This window comes from Heterodontus francisci, chromosome 15 (assembly GCF_036365525.1).
Source record: "Heterodontus francisci isolate sHetFra1 chromosome 15, sHetFra1.hap1, whole genome shotgun sequence".
Lineage (NCBI taxonomy): Eukaryota > Metazoa > Chordata > Chondrichthyes > Heterodontiformes > Heterodontidae > Heterodontus > Heterodontus francisci.
The window spans coordinates 96,699,541-96,716,272 of NC_090385.1; the positions used below are offsets into that span (position 1 = coordinate 96,699,541).

At 48.6% G+C, this 16,732-nt stretch overlaps 1 protein-coding gene across 2 annotated transcripts in view; it reads right to left on the minus strand.

The window, feature by feature from the left end:
- Window positions 1-3,198: 3,198 nt before the first annotated feature.
- Window positions 3,199-16,732, minus strand: part of LOC137377948 (proteolipid protein DM alpha) — a 56,841-nt gene continuing 43,307 nt past the window's right edge. Inside the window, exons 3-7 of one of the 2 annotated variants that reach the window (XM_068048009.1) lie at window positions 16,456-16,612; window positions 7,915-8,083; window positions 6,964-7,037; window positions 4,745-4,810; window positions 3,199-3,461 (exon numbers count right to left, since the gene is read on the minus strand). In XM_068048009.1, coding sequence (XP_067904110.1) covers window positions 3,336-3,461; window positions 4,745-4,810; window positions 6,964-7,037; window positions 7,915-8,083; window positions 16,456-16,612 — 592 coding nt within the window. In that variant the 3' untranslated portion in view covers window positions 3,199-3,335. Of the gene's footprint in view, window positions 3,462-3,907; window positions 4,379-4,744; window positions 4,811-6,963; window positions 7,038-7,914; window positions 8,084-16,455; window positions 16,613-16,732 lie in introns of those variants that run through there. The other variant, XM_068048011.1, reaches the window with a different exon arrangement.

The following is a 16,732-nucleotide window of genomic DNA, read 5'->3' on the forward strand; positions in this document are numbered from 1 at the left end:
GGAGAGAGCGGGGGAGAGAGCGGGGGAGAGAGCGGGGGAGAGAGCGGGGGGAGAGCGGGGGGAGAGCGGGGGGAGAGCGGGGGGAGAGCGGGGGGAGAGCAGGGGGGGGGGGGAGAGCAGGGGGGGGGGGGAGAGCAGGGGGGGGGGGAGAGCAGGGGGGGGGGGGAGAGCAGGGGGGGGGGGAGAGCAGGGGGGGGGGAGAGCAGGGGGGGGGGAGAGCAGGGAGGGGGGAGAGTGGGAGGGGGGAGAGTGGGAGGGGGGAGAGTGGGAGGGGGGAGAGTGGGAGGGGGGAGAGTGGGAGGGGGGAGAGTGGGAGGGGGGAGCAGGGGGAAGGGGATAGCGGGGCAGGAGGAAGAGGGGAAGGTGTTGGGGGGGGAGAAGGTGTTGGGGGGGGGAGAAGGTGTTGTGGGGGGGGAGGGAGAAGGTGTTGGGGGGGGGAGGGAGAAGGTGTTGGGGGGGGGGAGGGAGAAGGTGTTGGGGGGGGGGAGGGAGAAGGTGTTGGGGGGGGGGAGGGAGAAGGTGTTGGTGGGGGGGAGGGAGAAGGTGTTGGGGGGGGGGAGGGAGAAGGTGTTGGGGGGGGGGGGAGAAGGTGTTGGGGGGGGGGGGAGAAGGTGTTGGGGGGGGGGGGGAGAAGGTGTTGGGGGGGGGGAGGGAGAAGGTGTTGGGGGGGGGGGAGGGAGAAGGTGTTGGGGGGGGAGGGAGAAGGTGTTGGGGGGGGGGAGGGAGAAGGTGTTGGGGGGGGGAGGGAGAAGGTGTTGGGGGGGGGGAGGGAGAAGGTGTTGGGGGGGGGGGAGGGAGAAGGTGTTGGGGGGGGGGGGAGGGAGAAGGTGTTGGGGGGGGGGGAGGGAGAAGGTGTTGGGGGGGGGGAGGGAGAAGGTGTTGGGGGGGAGGGAGAAGGTGTTGGGGGGGGGAGGGAGAAGGTGTTGGGGGGGGGGAGGGAGAAGGTGTTGGGGGGGGAGGGAGAAGGTGTTGGGGGGGGGAGGGAGAAGGTGTTGGGGGGGGAGGGAGAAGGTGTTGGGGGGGGGGAGGGAGAAGGTGTTGGTGGGGGGGGAGGGAGAAGGTGTTGGGGGGGGGGAGGGAGAAGGTGTTGGGGGGGGGGGGGAGGGAGAAGGTGTTGGGGGGGGGGAGGGAGAAGGTGTTGGGGGGGGGAGGGAGAAGGTGTTGGGGGGAGGAGGGAGAAGGTGTTGGGGGGGGGAGGGAGAAGGTGTTGGGGGGAGGAGGGAGAAGGTGTTGGGGGGGGGAGGGAGAAGGTGTTGGGGGGGGGGAGGGAGAAGGTGTTGGGGGGGGGAGGGAGAAGGTGTTGGGGGGGGGGTAGGGAGAAGGTGTTGGGGGGGGGAGAAGGTGTTGGGGGGGGGGGAAGGTGTTGGGGGGGGGAAGGTGTTGGGGGGGGGGAAGGTGTTGGGGGGGGGAAGGTGTTGGGGGGGGGAAGGTGTTGGGGGGGGGAAGGTGTTGGGGGGGGGAAGGTGTTGGGGGGGGAAGGTGTTGGGGGGGGGGGGAAGGTGTTGGGGGGGGGGGGAAGGTGTTGGGGGGGGGGGGGGGGAAGGTGTTGGGGGGGGGGGGGAAGGTGTTGGGGGGGGGGAAGGTGTTGGGGGGGGGGAAGGTGTTGGGGGGGGGGAAGGTGTTGGGGGGGGGGAAGGTGTTGGGGGGGGGGGAAGGTGTTGGGGGGGGGGAAGGTGTTGGGGGGGGGGGGGGAAGGTGTTGGGGGGGGGGGAAGGTGTTGGGGGGGGGGGAAGGTGTTGGGGGGGGGGGGAAGGTGTTGGGGGGGGGGAAGGTGTTGGGGGGGGGGGGAAGGTGTTGGGGGGGGGAAGGTGTTGTGGGGGGAAGGTGTTGTGGGGGGGAGGTGTTGTGGGGGGGAAGATGAGGGGAGGGGGAGTGTGAGTGAGGTTGGGAGGAGGGAATGAAGAGAGGCTGGGAGGGAAGGGGAAGAGGAGGGAGCTTTGGGGGAGGGAGGTTGAGGAAGGGCAGTTCGGGGGGAGGAGGGCAGGGAGGGGAGGGGGAGGGAAGTTGGGGGATGGGGAGGTGGTCAGAGGTGGTGAGGACAGGGGTAAGGTGGTTGTGGGAGGGGGCAGAGGAAGGGAGGGGGGGCGAGGTTGGGGGGAGGAAGGTTGGGGGAGTGGGGCGTGTTGACCAGATTCCTCCTATTGAAGAGTGACGGGCTCAGGCTGCTCACGGGATTGGGTGAAACCCAGGACCCAGGAAAGCACTGAGGGACAAGGTTGGGGGAGTGGGGCGTGTTGACCAGATTCCTCCTATTGAAGAGTGACGGGCTCAGGCTGCTCACGGGATTGGGTGAAACCCAGGACCCAGGAAAGCACTGAGGGACGGCCCGCATTCATTTCACTCGAACTCCCCCACCAAATGCCCCTCCCTGCTGCTCCATTCCGTCGGTCATATTTCTATCTCTCTGATGCCTTCTTTCATCTCTATATTCTTTGGGTTCTGTTTTTGTTGCTCATCTTCCACTTCTTTGGGCAGTTTCCAAAATGAAATAATTCACTGGTAAGGTTTCCTCCAACACTGCTTGCCCCTGATGCAATCTCAATCCCTTCCTTTGTGGATATTCAGTCCAGAGCTTTGGCAGCCATTAAGGCTTTGGGATTCCTTTCCTGGTTGGTGGGGTAATATTGAGCAGGAACTCCCCCAAGAGTTACAGGCCAAGTAGATATGAACTGGACAGCCATAGTTCAGTGACAGCATTCTTGTCTGTCAACCAAACAGTCATGGTTTCAAATCCCACTCTAGAGACTTGAGCACAAAATCGAGGCTGACACTCCAGGAGCAGGGGAATGCTGCACTGTCAGAGGTGCTGTCTTTCAGATAAGATATTAAACTGAGGCAGCCCTGTTTGCCCTTTCAGGTGGATGTCACAGATCCCACGACTACAGCAGGTGGTATCTCCCCAGTGTCCTGATGAATATTTATTCCCTCCACCAACATAATTTCAAACAGATTATCTGGTCATTATCATATGCCTGTTTGTGTAAGTTTGCTATGTTTTCTACGTTACAACAGTAACTATGCTTCATTGGTTGTACAGCAATTTGGGGCATCCTAAATCCATGTCAGGCTTTATATAAATACAAATCTCTCTTCATTTTGCACCAAAGATACAATATTTTAATTAGCATCCGGCAGTTAAGACCTCCACTGATGTGCAGATCTGGCAATTTCTACACAAAGACATTTCTGAATTGCTGATGATCAAATTCAGAGGTGATGTTGCCTGCTCACTAAGGAGCAGAATATCAACCTTCAACATTAGATCCCCATAGCATCACTTTTTTTTTTGAAGTGGGACGCAATATCTTCTGTGAAAATTCAAACTTCATGGCACATTATTGACGGGTCTCCAGCTGATGCAGCTCCTGGTTCTCCTGCTCTCGTAACTCCTCGCACAGCTTAATTTTGTTAGCTTCCTTGGTGTACGCCCAGTTGGCCGACAGACAGAGTAGAAAGTTTATCTAGAAAGAGAGGTGTGGAGATGGAGGAGAACGGACACACGGAAGCCTCCCACAGGCAGACACAAAGAGAGAAAGACTGAGATACACCCCAAACACCCACCCACCCTCCCGCGCCCCAAACACACTCAGGACCAGCTACGCTATCCAATCAAACATTCCAAGGGCAGGGGTTAGATAAAGCGTAAAACTCGCTCTCTATGGTTCCCCCAGTAAACTAGATGTCACTCTCGAGAGATCAGACTCTCCCATTTCTTCTCCTCCAGATGAATGTGCCTAGCCCCCAAGCTGCAGTGCTGGTGAATAGTGGATGAGGCCCATTGAGTGCTGGCACTATGAATATCATCACCAGAATAGGAAGAGGAATCCACATCATCCTGATCAGCTCACAGACTCCAGCATTTTTATTTTCACAACTCGTGAAAATAGACATGAAGCAGGTGTAAGCAGAGAACACACAATATCACAGAAAAACAAAATACAAACTACTTGTAAAAGGTTGTGTTTAAGAACAAAATTTCAAGCCCTGAGATTCTACAGACACAATATTTCTCTGCATCCAACATGGGTTAGAATACATAAGCTTATTTAATACTAAAATAGTTAGTAATCTTCCCTTGTGTTATATTTAAACTCTTTACGTTACATTAGAGTTTTTTCAGTTTACGTGGTGGTTACACAATGATCTCGGGGTCCGCGTAGGGTGAGGAGCAGCTGTTACTGAGCACTTGCTGAGTGAGAGGAACCACAGAACAATTGGTGAATTCTCCCGGAGTGAAGTTGGGCAATAGAGGCGGCGGAGAGAGCCAGAGCGGGGTGGATGCAGTCTGTGCTTTAAGTTAGAATTTTGTGCAGCAGTCACTCCGACTCATAAACTTCAGAACAGCATAGTTATAGGTGGAGGACATCATGTAGGTGAGCTGAGAACGTGAGGGGAGGGGAGGTGGAAGAGAGGGGAAGGAGGAGAGGGGAAGAAAAAGAGGTGAAGAAAAAACACATTAAAGTTTGTATCGTCAACGAAAGCCAAACGTGAATGATACAAAAAACTATCAGCCACATAAACCATTCACCAATAGTGCACCCCCCTCTAACTCAGAACAAATGAGCAGTTCTGCTGTGGAGCTCTGAGCCCAGGCCAATATGCCTGTGTATATATGTGCCTATTGGAGCATTGTTTGCTCTATCCTTTTCTGCTGTGGTAACTAAAAGCCTCTGTTTTATACTAGCAATTGTCCTTTTCAGTAAAACTCACTCACTGTCCCCCATAGACCTTCATCTTTACTTACCAAAGCAATGACTGTGGCTGCAGCTCCCGCAAATGTTGCGATGAACAAATGGTAGGTCAGCTCGAACTGTATGCAAAACACAGAATTACAGGTCAAAGGAATTCAATGTTAAACACACCATCAACTGAATGAAAGGGTCACGGTGCAGGTCAGCCAACTGTCTAAAGTTTTCTCCTTGCATCCATTTAGGATCTTCTGGTATTACTACGTGATTTTTTTTTCTATTCCTCAAAATGTGAATTCTTAGGAATCCAGAGGCATTAGTGATTTTCCAGCACCTTATCTCATTGGAAATGGATGACTTGTGAGGGTATTGAATAGCATGAGGTCATTTAACAACGATAGGCAAAATACAGAGCAAAGCTCCCTCTACACTGTCCCCAAACACTCCCAGGGCAGGTACAGCACGGGTTAGATACTTTTTCTGCCGCGTCCTCCACGAGGACCAATTGGGAGAAATGTTCCGGTCTCCTGGTGGGTCAGTGGCAGGTGGACTCCCTGCCAGAGGAGGTGACACCTTTTGTGTGGAGCACCTCGCACCTCCTCTATGTGGGAGTCCACCTTAGCCCCGCTGAGGGAGCCTGGCCGGCAAACTGGCAGGAGTTGGAGGCGAAAGTCACCGCTCGGCTGGGGCGCTGGTCAGTACTGCTCAAAGTGCTTTCCTACAGGGGCCGAGCGCTGGTCATAAACCAACTGGTGGCCTCGATGCTGTGGTACCGGTTGGTCACTTTGGCCCCCTGCATTTGCCACCAAGATCCAGAAGAAACTCGTCGATTTCTTCTGGGGCAAGAGGAAACACTGGGACACTGGTCCTGAGTCTCCCGATCGAGGAGGGCGGCCAGTCGCCGGTGTGTGTCCGCATCCAGACTGAGACTCTCGACCTTCGGACCCTGCAGAGATACCTGTACGTCGAGCGTCCTCCTAGATGGTGTGCGCTGGCGACGTATTTTTTCCGCCAGTGTCACTGCCTTCAAGACGACACGCAGCTCCCGGCAGAGCTCGGGAGTGCAGAGCGCTCCCGGCCGAGCTGACTCCCACTTGGCCAGAACTGCTCATCGGACCCAGGCCCCGAAACCCTCCTCGGGAGCCGGTCCCGCACAACCCGAGCCGCCTCTCGGAAATGCCCCCCGTGTCATTCCAATCGGCGTGGAGGGGTTTCCTGTACAGGCAACTCCTGCAAACGCTCCACTTCCTCGCCCTGGTCAGCCGGCCGGACACGCCCTGGCGGTCTGCGTTGCCATCTGGTGGCAAGGGGAAACCCCGATGGAGGTCTCTCTACGCGGGAGTCCTCCCCCTTTACATCGGGGACCTGGGATGGAGGGTGTTGCACAGAGCAGTCCCATGCAATAGACTTTTAAGTAGGTTCACGGACTCCCAGGCTGCCTGTACTTTCTGCGGCCTGGATGAGTCAGTGTTCCACGTATATACGGAATGTGCGAGGTTGCAGCCCCTCTTTGAGTATTTGAAGGGGCTGCTCAAGCTTTGGCTGCACTTCAGCCCCAGGCGCCTGATCTTTGGGCACCCGGAGCGGAGGGGCGTGGGCCGGGAGGAGGATCGCCTCGTCGGTCTGCTCCTGGGTCTGGCCAAGGTGGCAATTCACAGATCCAGGCTGCAGGCCATCCTCCCTGATTGCCTGCCCCTCTGCCGGGGTTATGTTCCCGCCCCGGTGTCCCTGGAGAAGGAGCATGCATTGTCCACCGGTACGCTTGAGGCCTTCCACGACCGGTGGACACCGCAGGGACTGGAGTGCATCGTCGACGCCGAGAATGGCATTTTAATTTGAGTTTTTGGTTTATTTATCTGTTTTAATAAAGTTATTTTAAAAATATTTTTAAAAACGTGGTTAGATACAGAGTAAAGCTCCCTCTACACTGTCCCCATCAAACACTCCCATGACTGGTACAGTATGGTTTAGATATAGAGTAAAGCTCCCTCTACATTGTCCCCATCAAACACTGTCCCCATCAAACACTCCCAGGACAGGTACAGCACGGGGTCGATACAGAGTAAAGATGACCCACTCATGCACCAGCAAGACATTCACATTGCCTTTGAGTTATGAGCCATTTTGAGGAGTGGACTCAAACTAAAGGCCAAAATGAGAGTGAGTTAGTGGAAAGGTTTGGATCCTCTGCTGTTAGCTTGTGGTGCCAGCTTGCTGGGTGAATGAGTGAAGCTGCGAGATGATGTGGACTGATCGTTTTAGAATCCCCACTTACCTCCGAAGCATTGCAAACAGTGGTTAAATTCAGGCCGCAGATCTTCCCTGGATTGGCTTTCCAAGGCAGAATCCCTGAAACAGGAGGTCGAGGAAAATGGGATGAGCACCAGCAAAAATACATTATATATGAGTTAATAATGATTTTCGGTAACGATACAAGCTGATTGTTAAATTTCTTTCACATGGCTGTAGCACAAACCAGTTTACCAGCAGAACTGACGGGCCAAATGGCCTCCTGCGGTTCCGTAAATGACTCAATGACTCAAACCCAACTGGACTCATCAGCCAGAAAGTTACATGAAGATAGAAACTGGAGGAAAAAGTTCAACCCCTTAAGCCTATTCAATAAAATCATGGATGATCTATTCCTCAATTCCATTTATCCACTTTTGCTCCATTTCCCTTGAAATCCTTATCCAAATATCTATCTTGAAAATTTCAATTGATCCCCAGCATGCAAAGTCTTTTGGGGGAAGCATGTTCCATACGAACATAACAAATAGGAGCTGCAGTGGGCCATACACTCTTTTGGACCTGCTGCACCATTTAACAAGACCATGGTTGATCTTTGACCCCACACCCCACTTGACTTTCCTGCCCTATTGCCATATCCCTCGTTTCCCGAGGAGCCCAAAAATCTATTAATCCCTGCATGGCTTCCAGGCCCATAGAGACGGGCTCGCCCCTGACTTTCTAGCTAGTGGGCAGGGCCACTGCCTCACTCTAATTTGCCTCTCCTTATCCATTCTGCCAACATACATCACCTCATGCTTCTCTGTATTAAATTCTATCTCACTTCCTGCCCATTCTGCTAGCCTATCTCCTGTTGCAGTCCATTGGTACCATCCTCATTATCTGCCACACCTCCAAGTTTCATATGTGGGAGAGAAAAAAACCAGAATAATTTTAATGAGTGTATTTAACTTTTACAAATGGCCCAAATCCGTACCATACTGCCTGGCATCCACACAGATATCATCGAAGCCTGTGCCGTTATCTGTCACATATTTGACCATCTGGCATGTGGACCACATGGTGTAGTAAATATAGACTGGCAACGCGGAGAAGGCAAAGACTCCCATCCAGGTCACACCCAGGGCATAGGTCAGAACGATGAACTGTAAGAGGAGGAGAGGTAAGTGGAAAATGCAACCAAAATCTGCCCTACACGTCACATGTACAGAGAGAGAAACATAGTGGAAAATCCTCAAACCAACCGGGAAATCTCTCAATCACCCAATGGTGCAGAATGGAAATGGACAATCAGTACTCAATTAGACATTTAACTGGCATGATGATCTAAATGGGCCAGAATCTATTTTAACTAGGTCAACTATTAGATGTAATTTTCACCCCTACAGGACTCACTGTCACACACGAGCATGAAGTCAGTTTATAATCTATTCCAAAGGGTTCAGACCCAACTTTGCAGTTCATATTACACAAGAGGCTTTATCAAGGAAGCTTTTGAAACAGCATTCCACAGAGCACATGGGACAAAGGATCCATCAGAGAGATTATATATAGGAACACACAAAGTGACTTCTACCATCTTGTTGTCACATGGTAAAGGAATCGTTGAATAATCCTAGCAATCAGCATGTCTACAACAGACAGGAGGTGAGGAAAACCCCAGTGATGGAGAGCTTGGGGAACCATAGGTCCTAAGTCACCTATTTCTCCCAAGAACACTACGCTTACCACTTCTCATGTCTCAAATTATTCATATACTGTATCCAAAATGTTATTTTTGGAGAGAAATCCAATTTACATTTGAATGAATCAATGAATCATTTTCACCGTCTGCCTCGATTGACCACTCGCTCATTGAAATATTGTTTCCACAGATTAGTTTTCAATTTACCCCCTCTAAACATAGGCCCTGTCCTCTGGTTCGACTGTTCTGGACAATGTGTCTACATTCTCTCCTTCCTTTAGAATCCTAAACACAGCAAATTATATCATCCCTCAACCATCTCTTCTCCAGTGTGAAGATGTCTGTAAAAGGGCCATTTCTAATCACTTTTAGAATTTATGACTGGATCTGATGGGAGGAAGCTTTGGATTCAGACTATGGACTGCAGTCGCTTCAGCCAGGCAGAAACATTCATGGGGCATGCAGATAGTCAGAGGATGAAATAGCCCGAGCTGGGCTCAGATCAGAATTACCCCACACAGAGAAGATTTAACTTTAACACAATGCCTCAGCTTCAACCAAAGTTTCAGTCATTAGTGGGAGCAGTGATTCAACCTGCCAAACCAGCTCCTAGGGTGCATTCTTGGTCTATACTAATGCTGATCTCAGCTGGGTCATTGCATTGTCGCAGTTCCTGATCACCCTCACTGGCTGTTATTTTTAAAAAAAAACAAGGTGTCATCCCAAATGGACAATGGCAAAAACCATATGATATGATGTGCTAGCTTTCCAAAAGGCCTCTGATAAAGTTCATGAAAGGCAGCTAGCTAAATTCAGGAGCAGTAGGAGTTCAATCACAGAATGGTTACAGCACAGGAGGAGGCCATTCAGCCTGTCGTGTCCATGCCAGCTCTTGACAGGAGCAACTCAGATAGTCCCACTCCCCCTTTTTTTCCACCATAGGACAAACACTGGGTGTGGAAAATGAATTGGCTAAAATGGGTAGTTTTAGGAAGTGATGTCATGGTGGGGGGAGGGGGAGGTAGAAGTGGAGGACCCCATTATTTGTTGCTGGGATCCCTAGCCACTCCCAATATTACAAACAAATCCAATACATATTGTTCAAGTTGGCACTAAATAGAGTGTACATTGCTTATGGCAGGCATGTTGGTGCCAATGAAATTTGCTTGCTATTCATGGTCGCTGGTATAATCTGACAGCTGAAAACTTGGAAGTGCCAGGCGAACTGGTTCAGGACAAGAGATATAGCTGCACTGAGGGAATCTTCATCCTGTGCCTCTCCATTTACTGTCTACATTCCCTAGTGCCACTACTCAATGCCTCGTGTACTCAGACTCTACATTCTCAACAAGCCTTGGGACCATTCACGAGACAGTCAGACTATGATGGGGGCAGATAGTAGGAGGGAGAGTTAAATGAGCAGAGTCTGTACTCTCACCTCCACTCATAACAGAAGGGTTTGTAATTATTTCATTTTAAAAACAGTGCCAGGACGTGTCCCATTACCAGACTCTGTGAATGGCACAGGAGAGGACACATCTGCCTGAGTGAGACATTGCCAGAGTGAAGTTGGAAATTTGGTGCATGTGGGAATTCGGTGCAGAGGGGGAAAGAGGGGCTTCTTTTCCTACCTTTTTTAGCCTCCAGCAGTTGGTGAGTCTTTTTCCTTTGACTCAGAGGTAGGTGAGTGCAACTTTCCATTACTTCAGCTGTGTGAATTATTAACAAATTGACTAATTTAAAAAATAAGGTTGTACAGAGATGGCAGGGCCGGTGGTGTGCTGCAATTGCAGCATGTGGGAATCTGTGGCATGCACTACAATCCCGGACAACCATGTCTGCAGTGTCTGCAGCTTGCACGACTTCAGCTCAGAATTGCTGAGCTGGTGAGTGAGTTTCAGACATTATGGAGCATCAGGGAAGGGGAAGAGTTACCTGGGCACTTTATTCCAGGATACAGTTAGAGTAGGGAGAACATTAGAGGTGGCCAATGGTCAGGGGTGTGACTGCGAGTGAGGCACGTTGAGGGAATCAGCAAGTAGTGATGGAGGAGCCTCAGCCCCTAACCTTGTCCAACAGGTACAAGGTCCTTTCTACTTGTGTGGATGAAGAGAAGGACTGCAAGGTGGATGAGCGAACTGACCATGGCACCATGGTGAAAGATGCCATTCCAGTGGGGGAAGTGAAGAGGAATGTGGTAGTGATAGGAGACTGTATAGTCTGGGGGATAGATACTGTTCTCTGCGGCCACGACCAGGAGCTCCAACGGCTGCGTTGTCTGCCTGGTGCCAGGGTTAAGGACATCTCCTCACGGCTGGAGAGGAACATGCAGTGGGAGGGGAAAGATCCAGTTGTCGTGATCCATGTGGGAACCAATGACATAGGTAGAACCGGAAATGATGTTCTGCTTCGAGAATTTGATGAGTTAGGATCCACACTAAAACACAGAACATCAAAGGTAATCATAGTTACCTGAGCCACATGCAAATTGGCACAGGTTCAAGCAGATTAGAGAATTAAACGCATGGCTCAAAGAGTGGTGTGGGAAGAAGGGGGTTTCGATTCTTGGGGTACTGGCACTAGTACTCAGGGAAGAGGGAGCTATTCCCTTGGGCTTCACTTGAACTGGGTTGCAACCAGTGTCATAGCCAATCACATTACTAGGGCTGTGGCCAGGGAAATCCAAAGAGAGAGGTCAGGGCATCAGAACAGGATAGTGATGTGGGCAACTCCAAACAGAATGGGACAGAAAACATAGAAACATAGAAAATAGGAGCAGGAGTAGGCCATTTGGCCCTTCGAGCCTGCTCCGCCATACATTATAATCATGGCTGATCAATCAACTCAGTAACCTGTTCTGGCTTTCGCCCCATACCCTTTGATCCCTTTTGCCCCAAGAGCTATATCTAACTCCTTTATGAAAACATACAATGTTTTGGCCTCAACTGCTTTCTGTGGTAGCAAATTCCACAAGCTCACCACTCTCTGGGTGAAGAAATTTCTCCTCATCTCAGTCCTGAAAGGTTTACCCCGTATCCTTCGACTATGACCCCTGGTTCTGGCCTCCCCCACCATCGGGAACATCCTTCCTGCATCTACCCTGTCAAGTCCTGTTAGAATTTTATAGGTTTCTATGAAAGGACAGAGAGTTTAACAAAAATTGTACATCAGCAAATAAGGTCATTGCAGAGAATAGAGGTAAAAAAATGAAATTAGAGTTAATTTATCTGAATGCACGAAGCATCTGTAATAAGATGGATGAACTAGTGGCACGAATAGAGGTAAATGATTTAGATCTAATTGCCGTTAGCAAGACATGTTATAAGGAGATCGAGGTTGGGAAATGAATATTCCAGGGTGCACAATATTTCGGACGGACAGACAGACAGAATGGCAAAGGAGCCCTGATAGTAAAGGATGACATAAGGACATTAATAAGAAGGGATCTAGCCTCAGAAGATCATGAAGTAGAATTGGTTTGGGTGGAAATTAGGAATAGCAGGAGTCAGAAAACACTGGTGGGAGTAATTTACAGGCCCCCTAATAGTAGGTATATTATTGAACAGAACATTAAATGGGAAATTACTGGAGCTTGTAACAAATGTATTAATTGTGGGGGACTTTAATCTGCATATAGACTGGGACAATCAAATTGGCAACAGTGGTCTAGAAGATGAATCTGTAGAATGTTTTCGGGACAGTTTCTTAGAGCAATACGTTGTCGAGCTGACTAAGGATACAAATATCATATTGTGTAATGAAACAGGGTTAATTAGCAATGTTGTAGCAAAAGATCCACTGGGAAATAGTGATCACAACACCATTGAATTTCATGTTAAGTTTGAAAGTGACACATTTCAGTCACAAGCAAGAATCTTAAATTTAAACAAAGCCAATGACGAGGGTAAGAGAGGGGAAATGGCTAATGTTAATTGGGTATTAGACTAAAAGGTATGGCGGTAAAGGAACAGTGAGAAATATTCAAAGAAACAATTCAAAGATTTCAACAAAAATATATTCCATTCAAAATAAAAACTCATCAAGAAAGACACATCCATGGCTCACTCAGGAAGTTAAGTAGAGTATTAGACTAAAAGGCTTACAATGTTGGAAAAAAAAAGTAGCTAATTTGAGGATTGGGAGTGTTTTAGAAACCAGCAAAGGGCCACCAAAAAGTTGATAAAAAGGGAAAAAATAGAATTAGAGTAAACTATCCAGCAATATAAAAACAGATTGTAAGAGCTTTTGTAAGTACATAAAAAGGAAGAGAGTAGCTAAAGTAGATGTTGGTCCCTTAGAGGCAGAGACAGGAAGAAATGAGAAAATGGCAGAGGCATTGAAATATTTTGTGTCTATCTTCACAGTAGAGACACAAGTTCCTTACCAGAAATAGGCAGCAACCTAGGGCTAAAAAGAGTGAGGAAATTAAGGAAATTGATATCAGCTGAGAAAAAGTATTGGAGAAACCTGAGGGACTAAAATCTGACAGGTCCCCGGACCAGATGGCCTACATCCTAGGGTCCTAACAGAGATAGCGGATGTACTAGCTAAGATTTTCCAGAATTCCTTAGATTCAGGAATGGTCCCGTCAGATTGCGAAACTGGCAAATGTTACACCGCCTTTCAAGAAAGCAGGTAGAGAGAAAACAGGGAATTACAGGCCAGCTAGCCTAACATCAGTCATTGGGAACCTGCTGAAAACTATTATTAAAGAAATCTTAACAATGCATTGAGAAAAGCATAGTATAATTAGAACAAGTCAGCACGGTCTTACTAAAGGGAAATTCTGTTTGACAAATTTATTAGAATTTTTTGAGGATGTAACTAGTAGGGTAGATAAATGGGAACCAGTAGATGTAGTATACCTGGATTTCCAAAAGGTATTCGATAAGGTGCCACATAAAAGATTAATAGGCAAGATAAGGGCTCATGGAGTTGTGGGTAATATATTGGCATGGATAGAGGATTGGTTAACAGACAGGAAACAGTGAGCGGGCATAAATGGGGCATTTTCAAGTTGGCAGACAGTGAATAGTGGGGTGCCGCAGGGATCAGAGCTGGGCCTCAGCTATTTACATTCTATATTAATGACTTGGATGAACAGACAAAGAATAATGTATCTAAGTTTGTTTATGATGCAAAGCTTGGTGGAAAGGTAAGCAGCGGGGAGAATGTAGAGAGGCTGCTAAGAGATATAGACAAGTTAAGTGAGTGGGCAACAAGATGACAAATGGAGTATAATGTAGGGAAGTGTGAAGTTGTTCACTTCGGTTGTAAAAATAGAAAAGCAAATTTTTTTTTTTAAAAAAGTGTGAAAGTGGTAAGTGTTGATGTTCAGAGAGACTTGGGGGTACTCATACATGGAACACACAAAGTTAGCATTCAGGTGCAGCAGGCTATTAGGAAGGCAAATGGCATCTTGGCCTTTATTGCAAGGGGATTGGAGTACAGGAATAAAGAAGTCTTATTAAAATTGTACAGGGCTAGAACACTGTGCAGTTTTGGTCTCTACAGTTAAGAAAGGATATACTTGCACTGGAGGCAAGGCAGTGAAGATTTATTAAATTGGTTCCTGGGATGAGGGGCTTGTCCTATGCTGAGAGGCTGAGTAAATTGGGCCTATACTCTCTTGAGTTTAGAAGAATGAGAGGTGATCTAATGGAGACATACAATATTCTGAAAGGGCTTGATAAGGTAGAACCTGAGAGATTGTTCCCACTTGTCAGGGAATCTAGAACACGGGGACACAGTCTCAGGATAAGGGGCCAATCATTCAGGACGGAGATGAGGAGAAATTACTACATTCAAAGGGTTGTGAACCTTTGGAATTCTCTACCCCAGAGGGTTGTGGATGCTCCATCATTGAATACATTTAAGGCTGGGGTAGATAGAGCTTTGGTCTTGTAGGGAATCAAGGGATGTGGGGAAGGGCCAAGAAAGTGGAATTGAAGCCCAAGATCGGCCATGGTGATAATGAATGGTGGAGCAGGCTCGATGGGCCAAATGGTCTACTCCTGCTCCTATTTCTTGTGTTCTTGAGAGGGAGGTGCCAACAGCTGCTTGACCTTCCCAAAATAGTCAATGCCCTCAACACAATTTAAGTGGCACCTTTGTAATAGGCATTTTTGGTAATGGCAAATGGGCAGTTTAATTTGCCTGATATATGTGGCTGGGGACTGTAAGTGTTGGGGACAACATGAAAATTGATGGGAAGAATGGGTCAGTTAAGTTGGTTGGAGCAGCCAGGGTGTTGGGCAAAATCTGAAATGGAGCAGATTAGTGGAAGGTTGAAACTCAACAAATGAAAATTACCATACATTGGTAGCAACAATGGGTGTATTTAGCTGTAGGAAGAACTACAGTGAAAAGTGATTGGAGTTTGTTAATTGTAGAGTGAACACGTTAAGCCATTGGACAGCAATAATCAAATGGAATGTTGAAGGGATCAGGGAGTCTAAGTCAGAAGGTATCATTCTAAAACTATAGTATCCTGGTCAGATCACCCCTTCACTACAACAATTAGTATTTATATAGCATCTTCAACATAGTGAAATATTCCAAGGCTCTTCATAGGAATGTATTCAGTCACAAATTCACAATAGGCCATGTAAGGAGATACAAGATCTTGTTCAAAGAGATAGGTTTTATCGAGTGCCTGCAAAGGAGGAGAGAGGGGTAGAGAGGTGGAGAAGTTTAGAGAGGGAGTTCCAGAACCAGGGGACTAAACAGCTGAAAGCATAGCCACCAACGATGGAGCAGAACATCCTGTGCCTCTCCAAGTTCTCGGAGGGTTGACGGAGGTTACGGAGACAAGGAGGGGAAAGACTATGGGGGAATTTGAACATGAGGATGAGAATATGTTACTGGAGGTGTTAGGGGACGGAGAGCCGATAGGGTCAGTGAGCACCAGGTTAATGGGTGACGTTTTAGTAATGAACACATTGGGGGAAACATTCAGCCCACGGAGCTGATGTACAGCAGGTCACTGATCATTGAATGGATTACAGGGGGATGACTCGACTAACTGCAGGACGTTATCCTTAAAATGAGCTGACGGAGAGTGTACCTTATAGAAGTCTAAAGGGTGTTAAGTGATTTGAAGAGGTTAATCTGGAGGCTACCAGGTGTGTCAAGTTATATTATATCAGGAGAACATGAATTAAAACGGAGGAGGGGAAAGTTCTGGTAAAAATTCTTCCTGACTTTTGCCAACATTTAGAGTGGAGTCGATGCTGGTATTGGAGGCAAAATCTTCTAAGGAGGCCATAGGAGTCATCTGTGTCTCAGTAGTAGAACTCAGCTCTGAGTCAGGAGGTTATGGGTTCAAATCCCACTCCAGAGACTGAGCGTAAAATCTAGGCTGACAGTGCAGGTGTGAATGTGAGGCAAGAGCAGCTTTGAGATCAACCAGGATGCCTCCTGCTCCCAGTTAGCTCAGCTGCCAATAACTGTTCTTTAAGGCCCCTGAACAAGAGAGTATTCACAGCCACAAACAGCATTCCACCAAAAGCCTGAGCTTCAGGTGGAAGAACAGAAAATGACATTAGAATGGAACCAGGCAATTTCCAAAGAGTGTCACTTCATCCGCCCGTGTTTTGGGAGGGCGACAAAGAGAATGGAGCCATCAAGTCACAGAGAGTGATATGTATCTGAACCCAGCATTTTTACCCCCGAAGTACCATCCCACATGCCAGCAACTCATTTACATTGTAAGAGCCGCCTCCTCCCAATGTCCCGTTTTACACCTTATGGAGGTTCACAGTTCAGTTGTGAATAGAAGTCAGAGTTCAGGATCCGGACTGTTCCACATGTTGCGGGCTTCAAGTGACTTACCGTTGCACTGACACATCTGCCACACACGGTGGTCCTGAATTCTCCGAAGAGGGATTTGATGGCACTGGTGGTGTAGAACCCCTCCGCCAACAGCAACACCCCATACAGGAAGAAGAACGATGCAGTTCCATAGATAACATACTGGAACACATGGACTCTGGGAGCAGCAGAATGAAAAGGTGATGAAAGAATTGACAACTATAATGCTTGTTCACACACTTCCCATAATGGGGAAGATCACACAACACAAACAAAGACACCTCGAAACATTCAAACA